Here is a 27,244-nt window from a genome sequence, read left to right as displayed (position 1 = left end):
TGGAAGTATGAGGAACTTCTGAACACCAGAGCTGAATGATAAAGGTGGCACCTTCACTACTGCATCTTTGCCCTGAAGCATACCATGCATCCTTTCCCTTTGGTTTTGCAATACACCAGGTAGGACCACCCTACTCCCATCTAAAAAAAGCTTGCTCTTCTTACGGAGTGGATCAACATGTACTGTACATTTTACAGCTGCATCCTCTTACACATGTAGTACATTTAACATTATACTTTCCCCGACCTGTCACTTACCCCAACATCAAAAAGCGCCTGCCCCACTGTCGACAATCCCCACGGCAAAAACTCCCCTGTATCATTACTACCATATTATACATGGAGGAATCGTATTGTTATCCCTCAAAACATGCATGTTTTCAATGTATGCAAAACATGTATGCACGGCTTATCTGACACAAAATATCAGGCTCCTCTCCTGTTCTCAAAACAGTTCTACCAACACCTCCTCGCTGTACACAACTATAAACAGTGAACTGGAGCGCTTGCAAATAATTCATGCTAGCTACTGCCAGGTTCTGGTGTTACAGGCGCAAGGGTACTTATCTAAATACTTTAATGTTCAATATTCAGAAATCTCAATTCTAGTGAACTTGATCTTCTGTAGTGGCGTGCCATGCTATCCAGCAACTTGAATTTGTCTGATTTTTTCATAGGGAATTCTATTTTGGTTTCATTGATAGCGACTCGATTATAATTATTTCCAAATCCAGTATTTTACATTTGGCTTTGTTTGATACTAATTGTAAAAGCACTATTCTTCTCACTTTCCAGATTAAATTCTCTTGACTTAACACAACACATCCTTCCCACTTGAATTCCCATTCCTCTTAAGACTTTCTCTTCACTTTTGCCATGTAAGCATTTGCTATTGAAGATAGTATGTTATGAGACAAACATGGGGACAAGGAGGGTGGCAAAACAGAACAATATTTCAAAGATATATTTAACTCCTAAATTATCAGAGCAGCAGAGAAATCATTCAAAAGCCCAAATGCAATCTGATGCGACTTCCACGGTATCTTTACCCAAGCAGCCACAATACCAATTCATTAACGAAGTAGCTTTTAACTCCAAATGTATTTTGAATCATTAACTCACTCAATCTATTAATTTGCAATGATTTACAAGCATATGAGCACCAAGTAGAGTATCTTGAAGTTCCAGTTTGGCAAATTAATTTCCAACTGTTTAAATTCAACTTTCAGCATCCGACAGCACAAGACACCACATACTTAACCTGAATGGTTGGGTGCACTATTAAGACTATAGTCAACTGCTACTATAAATACAGCTGTAACAGCAAAGAGCTCAGGAGTGCTCTGGAAACACTTAAATTTTTGAGATGTGTTATGGGAAAGCTAATACACACAAAGCCCTAAAGGCCCAAAGAACACTCACTTTTACAAATGCTGAAAATCTCTTAAAATGCCACTTAAACCAGTTCAGTTTTCCAAGAAGTAGGTAAAGAACTATACTTACAAAGTAAACGGCTCCAAAACTTCCATGTCCGATTTCATGTAAACCCACAAATATTTCCTCAGGATCATCTTTATAGAACAGGTCAGCTATTTCTGGGTCCTTTGGCACCCCTTTGCGCATGTTGAACAGTATTATGAACTAGTTCGTGCTTTCAATTCCCAACCAATTTCTTCCTTCATCGACAAAGCAGTTTGTAGACAGCATTCAGCACCTGGTGAGAAAGCCCATCTTTAATCTGTTTCCTTTATGCACATTTCTGTTCTCACTTCTCTGACAGCAAAATAAGAGGAAACGCTTTCAGGAGCAATAGACTTCACTATCGTTTCCTTCAGCTAATTCTTTTTAATTATTAGTCCAATTTAGATATAGAGATTAAAATGCATTCAGGGTACAACAGCTCTTTATCTCATACAGGAAGCAAGTGCTGCAGTTACACTGAAGTCCACTTGAAGACAAGAGTCCTGTTGCTATGCAAAACATCCTGTGATACGAGTTTGTTATTCTTCATGCTGGTCTCCCAATGTGTCAGTTTTTAGACTATCATCATTGTTCCTCCTACTTTTCTCTGCTGTTTGTTTGCTTTGTTTCTCTACTCCCACTTGCCAGCTGGTGCTAGTAGAGAAGTTAGCTTCTATTCCACAGAAACACTTCACGACCATATGATTTTTATTTATTTATTTATTCAGTGCTATGAAACAGCTAGTGCTACTGGACTGTGATGGCTTCCAGGTCACAGAACTGCTTTTGAAAAATCCTAGACTCCATCATGTAAGGCAGATCTTTATCTCCTTAACATGCTGCTTTAGCATAAGCACGTAATTAAGACAGCACAGAACTGAGCTGTGCTGAAATGAAGATTTTAAATATTCATCCCAAAAATTTTATTTGGGGGAAAAAAAACCCAAACCACCAAACATGAGAAAGTTTCACATTTCCTATCAAAACATCCCAAAAAATCTACATTGGTTCATTAGACACTGGTGTGTAAAGCAATGACAGATGCCTCTACCCTACTGCTTTTGACATTTGAAACCCAGCAGATGATCTGCAGGTGAGTCAACTGGAGTAGTTTCTAGCAACAGTCTGGAGCAAGTCTCAAAACTACTTCCAGATATGTAGTTCAGCATTTTATTTATTGAGACCACTACTTCTCTGTGCATAAAAGAGACATCTGAAAATATACACCAAAACATTCAGCCTACCTCTTGATATAAACCTGTGTAACATTTAAAGAGAGACCAGCTGAAATTTAGCAATTGGATAAATTTAAAACTACAACACGCGTAAAAGGCTTTAGAAGGTTTCAGACTGCAAGTGCCATCCAGATGGAACGATGAATGCAAAGCATAACTTTGGTCTGGGGCCGAGACAGTCCCCTTGGCTCAGGATGGTAAGTAATGGAGCAACAAGCACAACAAACTGTGGTCCACCAGAGGTGCACAAAGGACTCTGCTGGAGCCTACCTGGGTAACTGTGGCACAAAGCATGCTCAGTGGCTCAGATTCCTTTCAGCAGCATCGTCCTGTGCTCGTCCCCCCAGACTCTCTGTGCTCTCTTATTCTGCAACGGAAAACAAATATCAATATTTAGAAAAAGTATTTTAAGTTTTATACCTTGTTCTAATATACAAAAATACTACATCTAGAAAAGACCACCGACTATCAAGGCATCATTTGAAAGCGCAGTTAAAAGGAGTACTGGCTGCAAATGCTAATGGTGTTTTTTAGGTGAAGATACGCACGTCCTGTGTTCTATAGCCCATGGGGCTTGCTATATTATCATTATAAGATAGGAAACCAGAAAAAGAGGTTAAAAAGTCATTTATAAAGACTCTTAAGCTTGCTGGGGCATAGGAGGAGTGTGGAAGTTTGCTCTCTGACTACACTTTGTAGATTGCTTATAAAATGCACAAAGCTCACAAACCGAGTCTATTATTTAGCTCAGTATGTTGTACCCGATGACATACAAAGATTCAAAGAAAGTCCTAGGCATTAGTAAGTCAAATATTCTTGGATTCCACTGGGGAGAGAATGAACAATGAAAAGATGAAAAAAAGAGGGCAACCAGTTAGAACCATCAGCTGAAATCAGGTCTAGACTGCTCACAGTTAAGGACATAACAGCCTGAAGTCAATCATTCGTACCGGTGCAGCAACCCCCCAAACAGCCACAGCTGTCCTCTCCATGGAGTCAAACACACCAAAAGCTGGAGATTACCTTGTCCTCATAGAAGAAGTTATTGCATAGCTACATCTACAGGAAAAATGCTTCACAAGTAAAGTATACTGCAATAGTTATATTGCCAAAATCTGAATTAGTATGCACCTGAATCAATGACAAATAACCTAACTCATCTTCTCATTTATTAGGAAAAAATATATGAGAAGTCTTCCTGCTAGTAGCCAAAATTACCAAAAAGTGGTATTCTCGTCTACTGTTCTCGACGCAGAGCAATACTAATGAGCTGTTAAAAAGCTATTTGAAGCACTCCAGAGAAAGGATCTGCAATGTTTAGTTTAAAAAAAAAAATAAATTTAAAAAATCCAAAGAACAAACTAATGACAAAAGCCAGATGAATGAAATGTTTATTCATGCTCAGCTGATTGGCCTCACCCAAAGGTGCTATATTTACTACATGCCTGCAGACAGGGGCAAAGAATGCAGTATTTCAGGTCTGGCATCCTTCAGCCAAGAAAAAAAAAATCTATTTGGCTTTGAACAATAAAAACAAACTGAGGAAGAAAACAATTTATCCATCTCTAGTTAAATGAACTTCTCTGCCATAAACAAAATCTGTGCAGCTCTAATATTCAAGGATAAATTAGTATTTAAAAATGGGAAACTAATTGTCAATACTTAAAGTTAAGCCTTAAGTAATAATGTCATTCTCCAACTAGGACAGACACATATAGCAAGGCCATACAATACATGAATCTCAGCAAGACTATTGTTTTCCAGCAATGATTATCAGAAAAACTTAGGATGGAATGTGTCTCAAGAGTAACTTGAGCCCTACTGATCTCTGTTGCTCCTGGGGAGATTCCAATTGGATATGAGAGGGAAATTTTTCACCATGAGAACAGTCACCCATTGGAATAATCTCCCCGGGGCAGTGGCTGACACATTGGACACTTTTAAGACTCAGCTGGACAGGGTGCTGGGCCATCTTGTCTACGCTGTGCTCTTACTTAGAAAGGTTGGATCAGATGATCCTTGAGGTCCCTTCCAACCTAGGATTCTATGATTCTATGATGATTTGATCGCGATCACCAACTGCTCCACAGGATTCTATAGTGCCTGCAGTGCCTCTTGGTACAAGCAATGAGAATCCTTTGCGTGACCACTTTACAGCACTGGCCGTGCAAGTCAGGCACGGGACAGCATAAGACAGAAGATACACAAATCACACCACTTTGGGCTAAATTGGCAAGGTCACAAATTCCTAATATTACAGCTCTCTCCTAGACACATGAAGACTGAAATAAAAATGGCTTAAACAATTGCAGAGCATTATGGGGGTTGAATGCCATTAGTAGAAAAATTCACATTCAAGGTATGGTCAATTTTAAGCAAGTTCTTTCAGTTACCAAACTATTGAATTAACACATCAAGAAACAATTTTTACTAAAAGCCTGATTTTTACTCTTCATCCTTCAAAAAAGCACACTTAAAGCAGCATTTCAGACTCTGTCTGTTCTGAACACCTCAAATAAAAACTGCATTAATCATACCGGCCGTGACTTACGGAAGTGACAAGTGACTCAAGATTTTCAGAGTTTTAGAGATCAGCATTTTGTTCAGATAAGGTCATTTGGAGATGCCTCAAACTGCCTACTTCAAAATTAAAACTCCCAATCAACAGTTACTAGTGAAAAATCCTTGCCTTGAAGGAAAAACTGCTTGTGCCTGTTTCTGAAATACTGTAAGGGGCTAGAAAGAGAGGATGAATTCTTAAGAGTAAGTTCAGCATCAGAAACGACACTAAGAAAAATATTTAAAAGATTCTCCAAGAAAAAATTCTCTAATGAAGATTACAATCACGTTATGAACTGGAATGAAAATTGTTTTTTAGAGGCCTGCAACTATTCCAGCTACAACTGGGAAACCAGTGTTACGTTGTACACATCTGTATGGCAATGTCTCCGTTTCCTAGTAATGTCACAGGCGGAGGACAGCAAACTCACTAGTTACTTTAAAATTCTGTTCTTTATGGGAAATGCGCCAGGCAACCTGTGGCCTGCCCAGCACAGAAATGCCCAAAGCAAGAGTGAAATGGTGGAAAACTGCACTGAAAATTTCCAGTGCAAGACGGTGATGTTCTTAAACCAATGAAGCAATTCTGCTTCCCCTCCCCTCTCCCACCCTTCAAACGCAGAAACTCAGGAGTGCAATCCAGCCAAAGCAGACCCCTCCCGATGAAGCAGGTAGTTATTGCGGTAGTTCTTGCCAGTCTTTCAAGGTTTCTCTGCTCCTTCCTTACACTAAGTGGCACTGGTGCTTTTAGAGGCTGGGGCAAGACAACAGCAGGGCTTATCACAGAGTTTCACCAGAAAATGACGGTAAAGAGTATGGGAGCAGTCAGGCCAGGAGGCAGACAGCAGCGTGCTACTGCCTATGAACGGGAACGATAAACTGGTGGCACATCCTGCGGACTGCTCCTAGACTGGACCCTGGATAATGCTGTAAGAGTCTCATACTGTAGCAAATAAAGCGTGTTGTTGTTTTTTTTTTCAACAGTTTAAAGAGAAGCAAAATTTCCTCAATCATACGCAACCCTCATTTAAGAAGCAGGCATTACAGCTTTTGCTATCTATGTTTGCACAAAAATTCTCTTGCTACCAGTTATGACCTCCAGGTGCTATATTAATAACAACAGAAAAATCCTTGACCTGAATATAAATGAAGCAATAAAACATAATTGGGAGCACCTTTAAGAAGAGCTAAACTACCCACATTTCCAAATACTCCATGGATCTAAAACTCCGCCTGTGCACAAGAAGGTAGTTACACTCGGGCACCTGGATTCTAGCTGCTGACGAGATGCCTTCACACGGCGTGGTATCGTAAGTTAAGGGATTTGCTTCTTTCTCTGTCAAGTTCACTAAACACCCGGCAACCTGCCCAGCATCCTTAGCTGGCTGTGCATGCGACGCACGCTGCATGTTTTCCACGCCCTACAAGCATCTCCATTTCAACACTCCAATAAAGTGCAGGTGCGTGGCTTGTAAAACACAGCTTGAATTGCGTCTCACAATACCATAGGTCCCTTTCAAAAGCGTACAGAAACATATAAAATTAATTTTAGTTCCTAACTACACCATGGTACTTCCCAAAACAAGGACAAAGTTTTCCACTTCAAGCAGAAAAACAAACTACAGGAAACAGGGTGGAACAGCAGCAGATTCCACTCATAGGAGGAGCAATGCGACATAGCTCATGCGTTCATTTTTAGATGAGTATTTTGGGGGGAATAATTTTATACCAGAATTCTTTTTCCAAGAATGACAAACACACAGAGTCCCCTTTCTTCAGTTCAGTCTCTACAAAATCTCCAAAAATCTGGAAGACAACGTCAAGAAGGAAATTCTCAGATAAATTCAGCTGATAAAAACTGCCCCACAAAAGAAACTTCTGAGCTCAAAGTAGGCACATGCTCAAGTTCCCACTGCAGCCCTCACTCATAAACTTATATTGTTTTGTTTGTCTGATTTTGCATTTTTTTGTTTTGTTTTTAAGTAGGAGCTTTTTTCCTTCCCTTTAATTGCCACACATGGCTAGCTAGCACGGCCATACACAAACACTTCATCCAGTGCTTTTGCAGCTAATTCCCTCCCATGCAGGCCACGATCTAGGATGAACAGTCCATTACTGCGCAGAAGCAGGTACTTTTGCTTTGTGACAAAGACTCTTTAACATCCATATTTTAAGCTTTTCAGTGCCATTTCTTTGATTGTTGAGAATTACTTTTCCAGCTAACACTACCTTTCTGAAAGCAACTGTTGTGGTTTAACCCCAGGCAGCAACTGAGCCCCACACAGCTGCTCACTCGCTCACTCCCCTCCGGTGGGAGGGGGAGAGAATCAGAAGGGTAAAAGTGAGAAAACTCGTGGGGTGAGATAAAGACAGTTTACTAGGGAAAGCAAAAGCCACACACGCAAGCAACGCAGCACAAGGAATTCATTCTCTCCTTCCCATCGGCAGGCGGGTGGTCAGCCATCCCCAGGACAGCCAGGCTCCATCACGCATAAGGGTGACTTGGGAAGACGAATGCCATCGCTCCAAGTGTCCCCTCCTTCCCCCAGCTCTATGTGCTGAGCATGACGTCATATGGTGTGGGATACCCCTGGGGTCAGTTGGGGTCAGCTGTCCCAGCCGTGTCCCCTCCCAGCTCCTTGTGCTCCCCCAGCCACTCACTGGTGGGGTGGGGTGAGAGGCAGAAGAGGCCTTGGCTCTGTGTCAGCCCTGCTCAACAGGAACGAAAGCATCCCTGGGTTATCAGCGCTGTTTCCAGCATAAATCCAAAACATAGCCCCATATGAGCTACTAGGAAGAAAATTAACTCTACCCCAGTCAAACCCAGCACAGCAACATACATGGTTCTTCCTAGTATTTTAGCACTTAGTTTATTTTAATGCTTAAAACAGTCAGATACACATATCTGGTACATAAATTCAAGCTACTTACAAGTTTGCTGACAGTGTATGCAAAAAGCAACTGTACTATAGCCTTTATTTGCTTAAATTAATCACAGATTCCAAGATACTCAGAAAAGGTTTCACTTTGGTCTATGAGCAGCAAGTCCTCTCATGTCCTTTCTGCAAATTTCTAAGAAGCAAAATGATCTGATTTGTATGTGACAGAAATATAAGATACCCAGTGACCTTCAGTAGCAAAGGAAACCATTTTTGCACATTATTACGCACATTTGCATAATATTTGGATGCAGTCACAGCTCTTCGCTACCTACAACTTCTAAAAAGAACTTCAAGAATTTTTCTTTGCCAAGTGTTCATCTCAATAATCCACTTCAAATATCATCCTGACACATACATACCTTGATTCAGCATCCTCCAGTACTCACGCGTGCATCAGGTCATTTGGGGTTAACAAGATTACTCACGCTAATAAAAACCCCTGAATCAGAACTTTACTGACTAAGGCAATCACTGTGCACAGTGCCCCTGGGATATGAAATTAAACTAATAAGTTGCAGGTCTTATTGTAGATTGAAGCAACTTTTTTTTCCTGATTAGGAGCAGTAGTTTTAAAGGAAACATTGTTCCATTTGCAACTCCTCTATGAGTCAAGAACAAGACAATAAACTTATTAAAAAAAAAATCAAAACAAAATCCCAGTGGGCTTAAAGTCAAGAAACAAACAATTAGTTTTAGTTGTGAGGAACATCTCAACAAGGATGAAGTCAAGCAATATGCCAGCCTTCCAAAGGAAACCGCACCAGTCACATTCACTGGAAGTCCTCCTGACAAAGACATACCAGCTACTGCAGGAAGTTTAGGGATATTATAAGACATGGCAGTCCGCAAACACATCAAAGAACGTCTATACATTGTCTTGCTCCTTGCTCTCCAGAAAGACCTTATGGCTGATGTATAAAGTTTCAGTAATGAAAGTTTCAGCAGAATGATGACTGAGCACTGCAGTGAGGAACTAGTGGCACCCAGGGCACTGATCTATCTTGACCTGCAGCCAGGTAGTAACTATAATCCTCAAAAAAAAAAAAAAATTATGTTCTTGCTTATGAACATCCTATGGAAAAGCGTGATATACAAGGCAAAAATTACACTGATCCTCTAATTTTCCTAAAAGTAACGTTTTGAATTGTGCTGTGGAGATATCCTGGGAGCTAAACGGAACACACAGGAATCCAGTGATTGCAGAACAAATGCATGCTGCAGCAGCATGCACCACGAAAGCCGCAACCATTGATACCCAGACACAATTGTTATGTTCCAGCAGGTTTAGCCATCCTTTCTGGACATAAGCCGTGTTACAGGTTAGCAGAAAATGGAGGTAGCATTTATTTTGAAAGCAGCATCCTCTTCCAAACCTACTGTTTGAAGGCAAAGTGCCACCTTTCTCTGCACCTGATCCAAAGCTCGTGACTTAATGAACATTTCCATAAAGTCCAGCACTATTAGTCCTACTGCAATTTGCTTCATGAAACTTTGTGAGATTTTAAAACCTGTGAAATAGCATGCTTATTTTGGTTTTTACATTTTCATCCAATGGTTGTTTAAAAAAAAAGCAGGAACAGAATGAGGAGGCATACATCTGAGATACTTCAGATACATTCATTTAGGACAATACAAACATAGTCCTTAATCTCACACCTACTTTTGAGCACTGTGTATTCTGAAGTATTAAACCTAGCTTAAAAAGGACATCTGTAATTTTTCTCTTCAGTAACCACACCTTCATACCCACAAACCTCTATGAAAGCAGGTAAAGAAATATGACAACCAAGGTGGTCTTCTCCAACAACATGTTCCTAGAGACCTATGTGACAATGTAGCCTATTTTTTTTCCCCAGATGCATAACAGAGAACCCCACTTATTTACCAAGGACTTTATACAACTCTAGTATTTCCATCACCTATGAAGCAGAAATATTTACTACATTACCTGCTTCGTTCACAGCATGGGAACAGCACAAACAGAAGGAAATGTGGTGTCAATATTACAGCTCAAAATTCAGGTGCCTCTTTTTAGACAGGTTCCCCAACAGAGCCTCAAAACTACTGCTGGGAACAGCCCTGCTTTGCTGTTGTCGATAAAGCAAAAGTTCAGGGTTTTGTTCGTTTGGGTTTGTTTTTTTTCTCTTCAAGGAACCTAGGAACATCTGTAACAAAGTTAGTATCAGGCAGCCTCTCCCTAATACCCAGGTAGCTCAAAATTCAGCAAGTTACCTTAAAATACATAAGCTTTTTCACCATTCTGCTGCAATGCTTTAGTGTTTTGTAGCTGTCAAAAAAATAAAGTTTTAATGACATAATTGTGAGGAAACTATGAATGAGTTAAACTCAGGTGACAGCCCAACTGGGAGCATCATCAAAAGTAGCAACTAAGAGCTGGTACCTCCCAAGTCTTGTCTGTGAGTAGCATTTTAAGAGTGAACTGAAATAAAAGGTATGATAGAGTTTCTTAGTACCTGAACACTTGTCTCGCATGCAACAGGCAAGCCCTTTACAGCCTCTGTATTTTGCTAAATATGTGTAACTGTAGTTACACAAGATCATGAGGTAGAATATTTGGAAAAAACTTTAAAATCTATAATAGTATATAAAGAAAGAAAAAGCCCTTCTAAAAGCAAATGAAAAGCTTCGGCTGTATTTAAAAAGTCAAACAGCATCTTTCTTCCCCATAGGTGTGCAATGAAAAGGCAAACCAGCAAGAGACACCAGGTGATGTTTCCCAATAATTTTCCAGTTAAATTTAAAACAATTTAATGAAAATATGTATGCTCTTATTTTGTTTAGAATGCATTATTAGGGTTTTGCAGGTTTATTTTACAAGATTAAAAACTTTAAGTCATGAAATAAACCTTGTATAGTTAAAAAAGGGAAAGAAAAAGACTTCTTGCTCTGAACAACATTTCATAGTATTTCATCATGGCACCCTTGAAATAATTCAGGAGTACATCTGGAAGGGAGGAAAGATACATGAATCATTTTAAATCCTAATGTACATAAGCCCAAATAACATCACAGAGAAATATAAATTTCATCAGATCGCATCAAAACATCTCTAAAACATCACATATGGGTCATGAAATTGAGGAAATTGCCTCCCTATTTCCATCAGATTTCTTCTGTAGCATATTTATCAGGCTCTTCATCATGTTGCTTAAAAGACAGTGAACACCAGACGATTATAAATTCATGAGTATTATGCTGTGTGCTATTCAGAGGCAAAAATAAGTCATCAAATTTGTTTATGTAAGTCTGAAGAGACACCAGCACACTCAGAGTTTCCTACCTATTAATGTAATGGCTTCCAAATAGCTGTATCCATTTTGTGGTTAAAGCCAGTTTTAGATATTTTTAAAGGGTTTATATTTTGACCATCACGTAACCAAACAAAAAAAAGGCAGCAACTGGATAAATCTATTCCCACAACGCTACAGTGTCCAGGATGATGCTGTGAGAGCTGACCTAGTCCAACTCACCTGCATTACAATTCAGAACTGTAGGATCAACACTGTTGAAGCAACCACAGTGGCCACCAGATCTACATGCCACCCGATCATTTAAATAGCAAACGCGTAATGAGGCTGCAAGCATATCTCCATCTGCATTTCAAGCTCAGTTTTTCAGAAGTGTAGGAAGTGACTGTTATAACAACTCTGAACACTAAAAAATTCTGAGTTTTAAAATTAGTTTTCATATCATTAGCTTAGATGGCATGGCTTTGATTTGCCCCTTGGAGTAAGTCAGAAACTGCAGAGAACAGTTAGATCTGACTGAGGTTAACGTATAATTATGCTACTGAACAGCTACTTTGTGCCACCCGAGGAAAAGGTGTGTTTTAATGGAGGGACATGGATATATTTACATATGAAAAGCCTGTGATACAATTTGGGGCAAAAAGTGATTTCATTATGTTAGTGCAAGACAATGAGTAAGATCCTTTAATGTAACAGCATGCTAGCACAGCTATGTAGCTTTTGTCATAATACCAGCTGACTTTGAAAAAGTAGGTTTCTATTTAAAATCTGTTTATTCTCCTTTTGCAAGAAAACATAACTCAGATACTGATTTTCTGGAAGCTATACCACAGTAAAACTGGCCAAAAAGAGTCACACAGTAGGTCCTTAACAAAAAGTAAGAAAACAGATGCAGACTGCACTCATGGAAGGGATGGGGGGAAAAAAGACATTTTCTGGTCATGGAGGGTCAGAATACCTCTCACAACAAACCAAATTGTGATTCCCTGCCCCCCCCACCCCTGTTTGAAGAGACAGGGGAAGGTAACTGTCAAGTATCTTCTCCATGATTCTAAGAAAATCCATGGATCTTCATTATGAGCTCACTGTTAATAAAAAAAACCAAACCTCTGAAGAGTTCTGAAGAGTTGCACAGTGCAGCATATATTTTTTGTCCTCTCCAGTGATAAGGTTTAGAGAGAAAGGCTTCTGAATCCTAACCTTGTACTGCTGTTGGTTTAAGAAGCAGCAGAGAAAGCCACAGCACTCCAATATATTTCCCTCAAGACATCTGGTCTTCACTGCGTTACACTTCCCCCTTACACACCCCCCATGAATCTCTCCCTACCACACACTTCTCCTTTTACAGGCCTCCTTCCTTCCTGCGTCCCTCTGTGCCAGCCAGAGATAACACTGTAGGAAATAGCCTTTTTGACTACTTCGGTTTATCATTTTAGCTCGGTCCCCTCTCAGTGACTCGGTTCGACTCCAATGCATCCAGCTCTTTTCCTGACCTATTTACAGACACGACTGCAACCATTAACATATATAACAGGATTTTTTTCCACACTCGTATCATTAAAAATGGCTACATCGGTTTCATTCAGGTGTTTGAAGTCTGCTTCAGGAGTGGGATTAAATATGAAAAAGCTTATTTTGAAAAATCCACAAAAATTCAATTTCACGTGGGAATACTACTATTAAAAGACGACAAACTTAATCTAACACATACCAGCCCAGACAGAGCCAGTCATTAATATTACACAACTTACCCACTGGCTTTCTAAGTTTATTCTTTTCTAGCACATGCATTTTTTATGGCTAGTAATAAAAGACACACACAGAAGTGAAATATGGATGTCCAATGTCCAAAATGTCATTATTATCTAATAACTGTGTACAAGAACAACATGTTTGCCCTCTATGAAAAGAGCACTGGATGGCTGAAAATCTGGAAAGAAGAAAAAGTGTGCTGCATTTATTCAACACCCAGAAAACTGAAAGTTTGCTACATCAGCCATCACACGTGCTTAGGAGATGGCCCTCTTGTGGATACCCCTTCTTCAGGACTGTTTTAACACCCTTATGACAATTACAGCAATTCTTTACATGAAGCAGCTATCACAGAATCATGGAAGTACCAGATGCATTTTTATCTGCCATAACACAGTAAGCCATCCATAAACACCCCCATGCACCATGGCATCATCCAGCTTTACACAGTACACTAATAAAATGGTCCAACAGTCTGGTTTACAACCATAGGCATTTGATTTCCCTGGCAGGCTCAGTGGAGCTAGGGGTTACTTGGTGCATAGGGTAGGGATAAAGCTCTGCAGGACAGCAGGACACACCAGGGAGGACCCCACAGCAAGGGGGGTTTTTTTGTTGTTACCTGGAACCTTCCAAGGGTGTCCGTGTACTTTGTCCCTCAGAGGTTTTGAGGCCAGCACTGTCCACGCTTTACAAAACACAGAAGCTGATAAAATGAGAAACAAACCTGTTCAAGGTCACCCAAAGAATACAGCAACTACAAATAAACCCAAGGTTTCTAGATTAGAAAGAGCTGGGGCGGCAATCTCACTGAATAATCATCTCCTGCCTTTTTTTTTTTTCCCCAGCTGATTTACCTATCGCACACATTGACATAGGAAGCTGGTTTTATGGCCGACTGAGCATTCATAAAATAAATCACTCAAGATTTCTTAAAGATCTGAATAAAAGCAACTAAGTGTATGAAATTTATAAACATATGCAACCTTTCCAAGGTATTAATTTCTGCAGTACCTCAACACTACAAGCAGGAGCAATTTCCTCATCACCACATACCTTCCAAGCCAGACAAATGCTGCTGAAATAACTCCATCACCCCGCAAGCCCTTTCCCAGCCACTCTCTAATAGGGTTTGCACAGACCAGCGCTGCACTTAGCTCTTGGGAAAGGACGGCACAGGGAAGTAAAAGCCTCGCTGCTTGCCAAAGTCTTCTCCTGTCTCAGAGGGTGACAAACTAATTGCTAAGCCACATAAGTAATAACGCTTGGTCAGACAAACCAAAAAGTAAAATAATTTTAACAGGCATCTACACTGCTTCCTACCCCATGCCTGCATCCTCCCACTGTACCGGTGGGCATGAGACCTGAACCACAGCACTACCAGCAAGACCCACCTGGTATCTCTCTTTGTTACTACTGGTCCATTTTTTCTTTGGTAAATTTGTTTCATGACTGTTCCAGATCTCCAGGGATTTTTTCATGGCTTTTTCTGTATTAGGAACAAATACACAGACACAAAATTTCCTCCATCTCACAAGTTCCTTCTCACAAGTTCACTTAAGGAAAAGCAAAAATACTGCCGTTATCTCACAGCTTGGTTTCAGCAATTATGTTTCACAGAGAGCTGGTCCACAAATACTACTAATATGCTCGAGGAACATCTATATTATTCATGTCACAAATTCATATTGGCATCTCTCCTGGCACCTCCATCAGCTCTTTTCTGAATGTAGTTTAATACAGGAAAAATATGTTCCATTTTAAAACACACATGTGCAAACTCACTTGTTAAAAATTAAAAAAAACCCAAATAAATCACTATATACAGCATGATTCAGCTAGAGTACCTTGCTGCCCCTTCAAAATGAAGCACTGTATACAGATTATTTCAAGAAGGGGCGGGAATCAAATGTAATGCTGACAGGACGAATGGCAAAGAACACATGCTCTGTCATAGGTGCGGGAGGCTGTCCTTATTTTGTTCAACTCTTTTTCAGGACTTTAAGACACTACAGAAGCTGTTTCCACTGCCATTTCATTATGCAATGAGTGTGCTAACTAACATGCATATTAATCCAGATCCAAGGCACCCTGCATCACTAATGCATGTTTCTGACCGCCTCCACTTTCTTGAAACTGTTTCAGACCTCCTGCAAAGCCCAGCAAGCATCGCTGCATCAGATTAGAATACTCCAGTGTTTTGCAGTAGGATTTTGGTACGGACCCAGGAGCTTTCACGTTCCCCAAACTCAAGTTTGGGATTCTAGAGTACAGCTCTGCAGCAGCTTAAGCAGATTTGACTAATTCAGATAAAACTTAACTTGTAACCTAGCTGCATTATCCAACCATCCTTATCTATGCTGCTTTGGATAACGCCGTCTTAATTTATCAAGGCATGGAAACCATCCAGGGCTTCAAGAGAGAAAATTTCTATCCACATTTCATTAACTACTTTCAGCAGCAGCCTCCCTCTCCATCGTGCTAGCAGAGTGACTTGTACAACCCCACACTCATTCGATCAAGAAGCTGACCCAGACAACTAACAACCCAGCAAAAATGGTTTGTTTTCTGGACAGATTTGTTCCCCAGCCTCGCTCTACATCTAACCATGCAAACAGGAATAAACAGCCAGGGGCAGGAACTGCTCATGCCTGCGTTGCCAAAACCCTCAAATGAGGCTATCTGAACATCTCCATTAGAGTTTCAGTCACTAGGACTTTCAAGAAAAGCTGTAATTTTGGGCTACCAGTTTATCAAAATATAATGAGTTTAATACCTCATCCTGAAGCCTGCACACACTTGCTTTCTCTTCACAAGGAGGTTCCTGGGGTGGTTATTGAAGACCCTGGCAGCTCACCAGTGGAATGCTGCAGTCACCCCTTCAGGAGACAACTGTATGTTCCTACACCAATATACTGTTACCACCTTTTGCTAAGTCATTGTACTTGAGAAGTAAGCTAAGAAAATAATTGTGTTGCTAATATGCTAGAGTATAAGACACCAGGATACAATAATTGTCTCAAAGACAACACTGAAGTTGGAAATCCTGTATTCTCCAACTCGCAGAGCAGGCTGTTGAGACCGAAAGAAAACCCACAGCGAATGGCAGCAGCTTTCAGTCAGGGGTATAATCAGGAGTGATCAATGGCTCCTTATGAGGTAGGAGAGCATAATGGAGATCACACACATTAGGGGGGGGGAAAAAAAGAAGGAAGAAAAACAACAATATATTGTCAAGCATATAAACTATAAGTTTATTTTGCTTTAGCAGACCAAAATTCTGAGTTAAAACTGAAATGACATCTCACGATACTGTGCCATCATTCCCATTATATAGGAATATGCAGCATTCAAAGACTCTTTCAATAACTGCATAATAGAGAGGCCCAGGTCTGTGATTTCAGCCTTAAGTCTTATTTTCTGGGATTTATCAGGTCAGAACAGGCCCTTAACGTTGCTTTAATGCAGATTTTTTGCAGCTTTAGCTAAAAAAAAGTTTTAAATTGGAACTAGAGGGGGGAAAAAAGTCTGCTTCACCAGGCACTGGCATCAGATGTTTAAGATGAACTCAGCCCATGAACAGCCAGCACTCTGCAGGTCAGCTCAGAGCCTTCTTCAGACAAGCATCGTTTTGGTTCCAACTGAAGGAAGATCAGCATCAGCTGGCAGTGAAGACAAATAGCCACCTGGGTTAGGATATGCAAACTGGCAAGCACCTGTCCCTTCAGCATACAGTCTCTTTTTTTTAAGTTAGCATTGCAGTCATGAAGAATCAATTTACAGTTTTAACTGACCTTAATTTTCATTTTAAATAATCTACGCTTTAATTTTCCAACTTGAAGTTCAAAATCCAAGTTTCAGTACTGCATCCTTATGTGCAGGCACATCCTCAGATGAGTTTTAAAGTAGTAAGATTTAATATTTCAGAATATTAAGCCCAGAGAGAAAAAATTACCAGTAAACAAAACCTACTTAGTGTCCTCAATAAAGCAAGATAGAAATAAGGGTAAAGTAAGGGATGGGACTAATCTCGCAGGCAAAGAAAGTAGATTTGGTCTCACAGGACCTAGTGGGTCCTTTTAGGAAAAGGGGAAGGTAGATCACCATGGCAACAGAGTATTTTATGAGATGCTTTAACAGTGCAATATGCTCTGCTATGAACATAATAAATAAGTTGAGAAGCAGTCCTCCTCCAACCAAATAGAAAAGCTTTTAGCAAAAACATGGAATGCATTTGCATTTGCTGTTATTTCCAATAATGAAAAATTGATGTTGCAGAAGATGCCACGGGTATCGGTAACACAAATTATTATCAGAGCTTGAATGAAATTCTCTGGTCACTGGGCTACCTGAGGAAAGATTGAAAGACTTACACAGTCAAAGAAAGCAAGCTATTTATGAGGGGAGGGTCAAACTTACTAACTGCTGGCCCAACTTCTATGCAAAGTAACTAAATTGTACCAGATTACTCCATATCTGCACAAAAACAAAAGGTGACAGAATTTGGGATGGTGGCTGCAGGGACAAAGGGGCGCTCGATAAAGGTGTCTTCTGTGGGTGGCAGTGGTGGACATCTGTGGGCAGGAGGGAACAGACGAGAAATTCAGATCAGAGACATTATTAAAACAAGAAAATATAACAAAGGGTTTCAAAGAAAATGAAAGACAACCATACCCTAAAGAATAATTTAGAAATATCTGTATTTCTGTATGAGCAGGAGCCAAGGAACTGGCAGCTGATGTTGGAATGTGTGTGTTCAATGGCTAAGAAGCAACAAAATTCAGGCTTATTGGTAAATGCTGCATAGGAAGAGACCATTTAGAGACTGGTGTAAGATATGAATGAGTTTTAGTTTTGTTCTAATGATAATTTGTTATTCTGAATCATCACCAAGACAGCCATTTAGTAGTTTGCTATTTTTGAGAAAGGCATCTAGAGTAATGACATAGATTTGTATATATTAAATTTAACAACACTCAATAGGTTTCTGTCACTTATCTTGTAGATAACATCCATTCATAGCAGAGGTGATGAAATCATTATGTTCAAAACACACATAGACAGGTCCACCTCGAGTGGCTCGGACCTGAGGGAAGTCAGAAGCAGAACAGGGGCTGATGAAATGCATTTGTTCCAGAAGTAGGGTAGCATACAGTAGTAGTAATATTTTCAGCTACTCACACACACGGCTGCATTTTAAATTAATTGTAACCACACAGGAAAAAGACCTGGGGGTTGCTGCAGACAGCTCTCTGAAAACATCTGCTCAGTGTGCAGAGGCAGTCAAAAAGGCAAATGGAGCGTTGGGATGCATAAATACAATGACAGAAAGCCATGCCAGAAGTACCAATGTCACAACAGAAATTAAGGATCAAAGATATCATATAACCCAAATACAATATCCCACATCAAATACATGAAAAAGGCAGCAGAAATAAAGCAGAAAAAGGAATAAAAGCATTAGATGTAAGGGAAGACATCAACATGAAGGTAAACTGAAAATAAAGCCAGCTTACACAGGGGATAAATAGAAGGGGTAATGGTGCATTAAACAAAACGAGAAAAAGAGCAACACAACAAGGCTGTCCTTTCTTCTCCCCTCCGAGAAGAGGTAGAGCAGGGAATGTAGCCAAAAGGTAACAAGTTTCAACTTAAAAAGTACAACAGCTAATCAGATAGACGGACATAAAAATATTACTTGTTTCTATACTGAATACAGAAAAAAAAACCCCTTCTCAGTTAATGAATTCACTGGTTAGTGATACTGAATGTGAGGCTCAGAACTAAAAGCTCAGATAATTGCAGTGGAAAACAGAGAACACTTCCACCTCAAAGACAGGCGGGGACTACCCGAGACCAGTGTCAGAGCAAAAACCCAGGAGCACCTCCTCTGTAGGTAGGTTATTTACCTTTGCCCACTCAGTGGGCTTTTGTTCCCATCCCTGAGAAGATGGGGTTCAGCATCCTTCACAGCAAGATACGAGTTCATCACACGCACGCCCCCCCCAGCCCTCCTGCACCTAGCACCCGCACACTATAACCATTCCCTTATAGATCTACTTCAGTTCTCTTTTCTTGATCCAGAGTTTGACAATAAATCCTGGCCAGACCCCTGCTGCAATCCAGCACGTTTACTCCTTATATCATCTCCCCAGTTCATTCTTTTCTTTCCTTGAAAAAAATACACCCACTTGTACCATCGGACTCCCAACTTCACTTCTAGTCAGGTTAACAACAAAACTGGTTTAAGCCACGTTTGTTGTTCCTGGTAAGAAATTATCCTTGCCAAGTATTATAGTTCTATTTGATATGTAACTTCAGCATATTCCAACAGTGTTGAGAGTGAATAATAGCTGAAGATAGGAAACTGAACAAGAGTCTTTTTATTCATTATTTCTATGGCAAATTCCTGGGGCAACCGCTTTTAATATACGCAAGGAAAGGAAAAGTCACTTTTTCCCTCTGTAGATTTGTTTTCATCTAACAGACAAATTCCAGTTAGACTTTCTAAAGCTCTTTGGAGCTGTCAAACTTATTCCAAGGATGTTCTGGGGATAAGAGTTATTATTTGAAGTTTGGTTACTATGGATAATACACTAATCAAAATATCAAGCAAAAGCATAACACAAGCCAGCATTCCACAGATCCCATCACCTACAAGGCTGCAGCTCAGTACTGGTCCTTATTTACTGGTCCTCGCTGGCAAACAGTTACATTTGACCATTGCCAGAACTGAAACAACAGAAATATTGCCATTTAGCATCCGAGCACTCCACGATTTCCTAATTTGATCTAAATGACTTGTCTTCCAGCTGATGCTTGGTTTGGAGCAGAGCAGAGAGGAGCTGCGGCAAGCAGCAGAGGCGCGTCGGAGCAGCTACACCCAGCAGGGATGGCTCCGGGCTGCAGCACCCTGCTTCTCCACGCCAGCACTAGCTTATACAAATCAAACAGATCTAGCTCTACGCTTCCTCTGGATTAAAACACAGCCACTCGAGTAGCTATGGCCTCGTGATTTCAAGAAACAGATGTTCAGGCACCACTTGACCACTTAAAGCGTTGTTTATTTGGACAGATATTAAGATAAAATAGCTAAAAGTTAACATTACTGAGTGAGCAAGACCTTCGTTATACAATTGCTTATTTATGTCCCCTGCTGCAGCAAGGCTATCCTTGTGGGTGGGGTGGGGGGAAGAGATCAAGACCACCAGATATAGCTGGGCATCCTTAATTTTAACGCTACACTACAGAGCTTGATTTTTGACAGAAACTTCCCATTTTCTATTAAAAAAATCCTCCAATACATTTTTCTGCAAACCTTGCCTTGGCAGCAATGGTAAACAAAGCAGCCTTTGAAGACTGTCATAGAATTTCAGTATCATAAAATAATCTTAAATCTTATGCAATTAAGCCATTATTTTCTAACAGAAACCAAAATGGTCTTTTTGTTGAATAAAACATCTAAAGTTCATTCACTGATATGATCTTGATGGCCTACTTGTTATCTTTTTAACCAGGCAAAAAAAAAAGCCTGAATCGAGATTAAATAATACATGAGGTTTTTATCTAAAGACAACTAAGCTTAACTGCTACAGTAAAGCTTTCATCACTAGTATCGTCTTTGCCAAGAGTGTTTTCCCCTGCAGGCAATGTTGTTGGACTTAAGTCAGAAAAAGTCAGACATTTATGTCAGTCTGTTCCAGTTCTGCTTTCTATTAAGACAGGCCAAGTCCTCTTCCCATCGCGACTGCTGTGTAAAATGCTTGTTTTCCCACATCTCATTCTCTTCTCTGTCATTGCCAGACCTTCACCTGTTTGGGTATGGCTACTCAGTTTAATTTCCTCTAAGAAATCTATCTGTGTGAGATACAGGGATCTAGGACAACCACAAAAATACACCCTTCACAATATTAAGGCATATTATTCAGAAATAATCCCATCTTTTTTTGCCTGGGTAAATTTATACAAACATTTATGCAATCATTCCTATCTTATGATTACAGTTTCTTTTCCACTTAATATTTTAACATTAATAACTTAGACTTTGGGGAAGTATGTGTTGAGGAAGAAGAGCAGAGAAATTAGTCTGAGGGTTTTTTGATACATTTGTTAAGCAGGTTTTCAATACATAAAACAATCTTCTACTGATAAAGAACATGATGCAACCTTACTACAGCAGCAGCACTGAACATACCCAACAAGATAAAGGCTTTCTGCTGCTTGATAACTTTCTGCATTGCACTGAAGGCATCTGTGCAGGAAAATGTCAGCGTTCATGAGAAAATACTCATTTTAGGATCCATAACAGGTTTATGCACAAGAAAAAGATGCTCATTTTCCCAGAGAAGGTGTCCCCGCACTTGACCCTTGAGAGAATATAAATATTGTTTTGCTTTGCAGGTGGGAGAAACATAAATGTTTTGCCTTGCTGTGAACATCCTCATGACCATTTTATCAGGCTTAGCCATACTCACACCACAGAAAAGACTTTTTTTTTTGTCAGGGGTACATACTTTTAACAAGGCCATTCTATTCTTTTTTTTAATCCTAGAATTGCCTTTAGGTATTTAAAAAAAGCCCATGCAAAGGATTCTATGCACATGCCCATCAGTTCAACAGACCAAAAAACAGTAATTCTCTAAAAAATATAAACAGGATATTTTTAAGTGAGAGAATAGACACAAACTTACTCAACTCAAATGCTGGTATGTCCTTTGCCTTCCCATTCCCTGAAGCAAAACTCCTGCCTGCTTCCCTACGCTCCCTTAGAAAAGCCTCCCTTTTCATGACATGTTCTGTTTAAGAGTCTTAAACATTAATTAAGCCTAACAGTCTTCAGAGGTGTTAGCACAGCTATAAAAAAGTTTCTGAATTGAGTGGCTACTGAAGGAACTGGCATCTGATCAAATTTTCAAGAGTTATGCTCCCTGCTTTATGAATAAATCAAGGAATTAACAGTTTTTGAGAGTCTCCAGCACTATTTTAGTTCTTGGTGCCTCATGTACATATTAAGAGCCCTATTTTATGGATTCAGCATCTAAGGCATAATGAACCTAAGGGGATACTGGTAGCAAAACTATGAAAGAATCCAATCCTGTACCTTAGCCAGAAGACTGTAATTATTTTTATTTGTTTATATATTTAGCAAGGAATGAAAAGCTGACCAAAAGACTAAAAGATAATTCTGTATTTTCTACACAACTACAGTGTCTAAGTGGTGAATATTTTTAATGGGGGACACGTTCTTAATCACAGATTAGCTTGGAAGACTCATTTTCTTCCGGTTATTACTGAGCACAGCTTTCTAAGAAACTCTATGAAGTGAGTTTTCCTGCAGGCTGGGGCATATTACCACTAATTAAAAGAATGAAAAATTCTAGTGTTAACTGACAAATTCATGGTAGTTCAATATTTTACTGTATGGTCACGTGAGTCCAAACTCCTAAAGGAGCTGAGGGGACTTCAGAAAGTCAACTGTACCCAGGTCACCACCCTACAGGAGCATCGAGTCACTCTTCCCACCAGAAGGGGATATTTGAGGCAGGAAGACTGGGGAAAAACTCTTTTCTCAGTCTTCCTAACCAATCTATATATAGTATAAATGTATAACTAATCTACTATGACAAGAACAAAGGCCTTATAAGGATTACCAGAGCTACCGTGAATTTTACACCTATATCTCACAATTTTAAAGCAGTTGCCTCCAAGAAGAGAAAGCCTTCATGGGAAGCTGTACTGAACTCTTCCAATCTGCCCTTTTGCATTAAATAACCATACAGTTTTGTGATTTTTTTTTCTCTTCATAATATTCATAATATTGAAAAAGTCAACACTTTTGGAAGTGTAACTACAGGAGAAAAACCACCAACTATTGTAGCCAAACTGCAGTACCCTGCAACTTGGGGAAAAAAAAACCCCTGAACTGAATCACTGAACTAAATAACCACAGAAGTTGTCTTGCAAACTTGAACACAGAACCTTCAAACCATTTGAAATTATGCTGCATGCAGACACTGTTGAAGAAACACAATTACATCTTTCCTTGGTCAAAAAGAAACTTTCCCAGAGAATACGAGACTGTACAAAGAGCTTACAGAGCAAACCTACACTGTGCTTAAACTCTCTGTTAAACATACATGAAGCTCAACAGCGGAACTGCCTTCTCCTCATCCTGCTCTGCTAAGGAAGTGCAATGCAGCAGCAAGGTTCAGCTCCAGGCTTCCCCTTTTCCAGGGCACAGCAGGGACAGAGCACCCCTCCCTGCTCCACTTACCACAGCAATAGTGGGCCGGGAACCGCGATTGTGTCTAGCTTTGCAAAACTGGCTTCTTGTTACAAATGCAACATTGCAGTTTTCCACTGAGAACTTGTTGCTTGCTCACTCTACTACAACTACAGGAAAAGCCCATTTCTGCAATCTAGAGGAGGCACCGCTCAGTAGAAAAAGCACTTAAAAGACTTGTCCTTTTCCCATGAAAACCTCAAGTAACAATGTCATTCCACCCTTCCTCAGATATTTCACTGTGTGCCCAAGAAGATAAGGTATACATGCTCATTTAGTGTTTTTAAACAGAAGAGCTGCCCTCCTAACAACACTGCACCTAGTATCAACGACTGAGAAAGCCTAGCCATTATTCTTCACTTCCACATTAGCTACCAACATGAGGATGGGCAACCTTCCTAACCTGACAAGCCCTACATTAAAATATATTCATAAGACACGGCAGGAAGACATATAGCACACATTCTGGACAACCAAGGGAGCAAATTCGGGGAATATTCCCCAAGCATGAGATGACCACAGCTTCTACTACACCAAGGAGCTGGGTAAGGTCATCACCACAGAGCCCTGCACTCTAACAGCCCAGCTGCCTGCCATTCAGCTCCTTCCCAAAGCCTTGTATGTTACCCTTAGCAAGGCAACCCTCACTTAACCATGGAACAGGGCAAGCTTTATGGCTCCCTTGGATATGAAAGGGGGTCTGGACATGACGGCACTCTACTGGCCCTCTGGGGCTTCTCTGGAGCACCTTGTGCCTCCAGGCAAGATCTCTCCCAGTGCAGGAATCCAGACCTCCATGCTGGAAGAAACAAGCACATCAGCTTGTGAAGGAGTAAGCTGGTTTTCTTTGGACTATGCTGGAACAAGAATCAATTCTTAGATTCTGCAAGCCAATGTTCTGTATCTTGCATGTTCGCCTTGCAGGAGAGCCACTCCCTTAGATATCCCTTCAAACCGTTTCTGTCATCTCCTTCTCCACCCTCCTCTCTCACTCTGCCTCTTCAGATGGCAGAATGGGAGGGAGCCGCGTTCCAGGGCAGGCATCCCCATCATCTCCAGCCCAAGCAGCTCCTTGTCTCTTCGATTCCCAGTTTGCAGAGAAATGCCAGTTACAGGTGGACATCCCAGCTGGGCACAGTTCCATGACATCTTTAACCCCATCCTCCTCATGCTGCTGCAAACCCCACAACGACCACACTGAACATGAAGCTACGCCCTAAAGTGCCCTTCAAGGGGCATTTCAGCTGTGAGCCCACTGCCAACTGCGCAGCCCTTGCAGACTCACTTCTGTACCCCAGATCTGCAGCTACCCAGAGACTCCGCAGCAGCACAGACCCATTGCCAGTGACAGATCTACTGCTGATAAGGAACTTGTGCTTGAATTGCCTATGAGTGGCATGTGGCTCAAGGGTCACTTTAAACCCTGGGGTTAAAGAGCATGGGGAGAGAGGGGGGGGAAGAAAAACTAAAAAAAAAAAAAAAAAAGAGATGGGGAAGGTCTCTCAGACCTATTAAATATTAAAACTAGAGCCATTCCCTGGTGACAGCAGGGTGAAAATGAAATTTCAAAGTGGAGACACTAAAGAAGAGGAATGAAAAAAGCACCCTTTATGAAGATTTCACTTGGGTGTCCTCATTAAAAGGGGAGAAACAATAGCAGTGTGTAACCATTAAGGTCATCCAATATATTTTTGAGTCTCCAACACTCAATTATACTTATTGAGACTCCAGAAACTACCATAAACAGTTTGAGAGCATGTAGCATCTGCTACTCCTAAGATGAGTCACGGTAGGAAATTCCCCTATATTTTCTAGGAACCAGTTCGGCAGCCAATGATTGAAGCAGTGAGTGGACCATGTATGCACCCACACAAATGAGAAGAAATAACTTCTATCAATAAATGCATGTTAAATATAACATACTGACTGCAGATTTCAAATAAGAGATTACAATTAGAAAAGTTATTTTGGGAAAACAGTCCCCAGTTTAATTTGAATGCAACATAAATTTTGTTGGACAAGAAGAGACTGGAAGAAAGAATTTTATTTCACAGAATCACAGAATCGCAAGGGTTGGAAGGGACCTTGGGAGATCATCTAGTCCAACCCCCCTGCTAAAGCAGGCTCCCCTAGAGCATTCTACACAGGACTTCATCCAGGTGGGCTTTGAATATCTCCAGAGAAGGAGACTCCACAACCTCCCTGGGCAGCCTGTTCCAGTGCTCTGCCACCCTTAGAGTAAAGAAGTTTTTCCTCATATTCAACTGAAACCTCTTATGTTTCAGTTTGCATCCATTGCCCCTAGTCCTGTCGCTGGACACCACTGCAAACAGACTGCTTCCATCCTCGTGACTTCTGCCCTTAAGATATTTGTATGTGTTGATAAGGTCCCCTCTCAGTCTTCTCTTCTTCAGGCTGAACAAGCCCAACTCTCTCAGCCTTTCCTCGCAGGGGAGGTGCTCCAGTCCCTTTATCATCCTAGTTGCCCTCCTCTGGACTCTTTCTAGGAGTTCCTCATCTTTCTTGAACTGGGGAGCCAATTAAGGGAATGAATTTGAGGACATTTTTAAGGAGGAAAGTAAATACACAACAGACCTTCAACACCCCATAGCACTTGCCTGCATTTTCAAGTGCTGCATCATTAACTGGATAATCTCTAATCACATCTGTCCCTCCCCAAACTTTAAATAATCTCAGCTCCCCACCTCCAGCTTTTGTCTTATCAAAACCTACAAACATCAAACTCCCTCTCACCTTCTGATTTCTCTCCACTCCAAAATACGACACTAGAATGCCTCATTTTCAACAGGCATACCTCTGTCCCCCATCCCCAGACATCCCCTATCACGGAGACACTTTGCATTTCCCCTGCTGACAGCCAGATCCCTCACGCCACAGAGCCAGTTCATTCTGTTCCTCCCCTCAGATGCTTGGCAGTCCCATGGATACCTCTCGGAGGACACATCCACAGAGGCAGCAGCCTCTAGATTGGCCTCAGGAGTAAACCCCGATCTGTCCCAAACTTAAAAGCATCCTGGTTATGTTCACCCCTCTTACTTTCCAAACAGTCAACGCTACCTGCTATAAGAGAAGGATTGTGATGCGCAAAATCTAAATCTACCCAAGTTTTAGGTTTGAGGTTGGTCAGTCAGAACAATATGGATTTTAAAAGTCAGGTCAAATTACCAGATGACCTTCTAATGAAGGAATGCAAGTCTGCTGACAATGTAGAATTAGTTTTTACTTTAGTAGGTACTGAGGAGACTAGTCTTTTGCTAGGCACAAATTCAAGATCCAAGCCAAACTTTTTATAAAGTTACTTTATATTGTTTTGACCAATTTCAGCATTTTTACTCCATGGTTAATACAGCTACAAGGAAACTGGGAGGATACAGGATTTCTATGGAGATTCATACAGTCTTGGAGCACTGGTTGTGTACTTCAAGCTATGATATATTTTTGATTTTGACTTCTAATCTGATAACAAGAGCTCAAACATTTGTGTGCAAGTAGCAAACTAATAACACTCCCAGATAAGCCTTCAGGCTCCTAGAATTACCAAATAGTAGTCATCTCACCTTCAGAGAGTACAAGGTGGCCTTCTTGAATTACCGGGACTCTTGATAAAAATCCAGTAGGACAAAAGAGAAATTCCACCTCACTTTTGAATACCTGAAAGTTACGTCCTCATTTACCAATGGAGTGAACATAAAACAAATCCACAACCCAGCAACACCCTGTCCCA

At 40.6% G+C, this 27,244-nt stretch overlaps 1 protein-coding gene across 2 annotated transcripts in view; it reads right to left on the bottom strand.

The window, feature by feature from the left end:
* Positions 1-27,244, bottom strand: part of TAOK3 (TAO kinase 3) — a 93,426-nt gene that overhangs the window by 49,390 nt on the left and 16,792 nt on the right. The window contains exons 1-3 of one of the 2 annotated variants that reach the window (XM_035898414.1): positions 17,190-17,200; positions 2,966-3,062; positions 1,503-1,713 (exon numbers count right to left, since the gene is read on the bottom strand). In XM_035898414.1, coding sequence (XP_035754307.1) covers positions 1,503-1,622 — 120 coding nt within the window. In that variant the 5' untranslated portion in view covers positions 1,623-1,713; positions 2,966-3,062; positions 17,190-17,200. Of the gene's footprint in view, positions 1-1,502; positions 1,714-2,965; positions 3,063-17,189; positions 17,201-27,244 lie in introns of those variants that run through there. The other variant, XM_009642843.2, reaches the window with a different exon arrangement.

The sequence above is a fragment of the Egretta garzetta genome, unplaced genomic scaffold (genome assembly GCF_000687185.1).
Source record: "Egretta garzetta isolate BGI_Z169 unplaced genomic scaffold, ASM68718v1 scaffold7, whole genome shotgun sequence".
NCBI lineage: Eukaryota > Metazoa > Chordata > Aves > Pelecaniformes > Ardeidae > Egretta > Egretta garzetta.
This window is presented reverse-complemented; position numbering and strand designations above follow the sequence as displayed.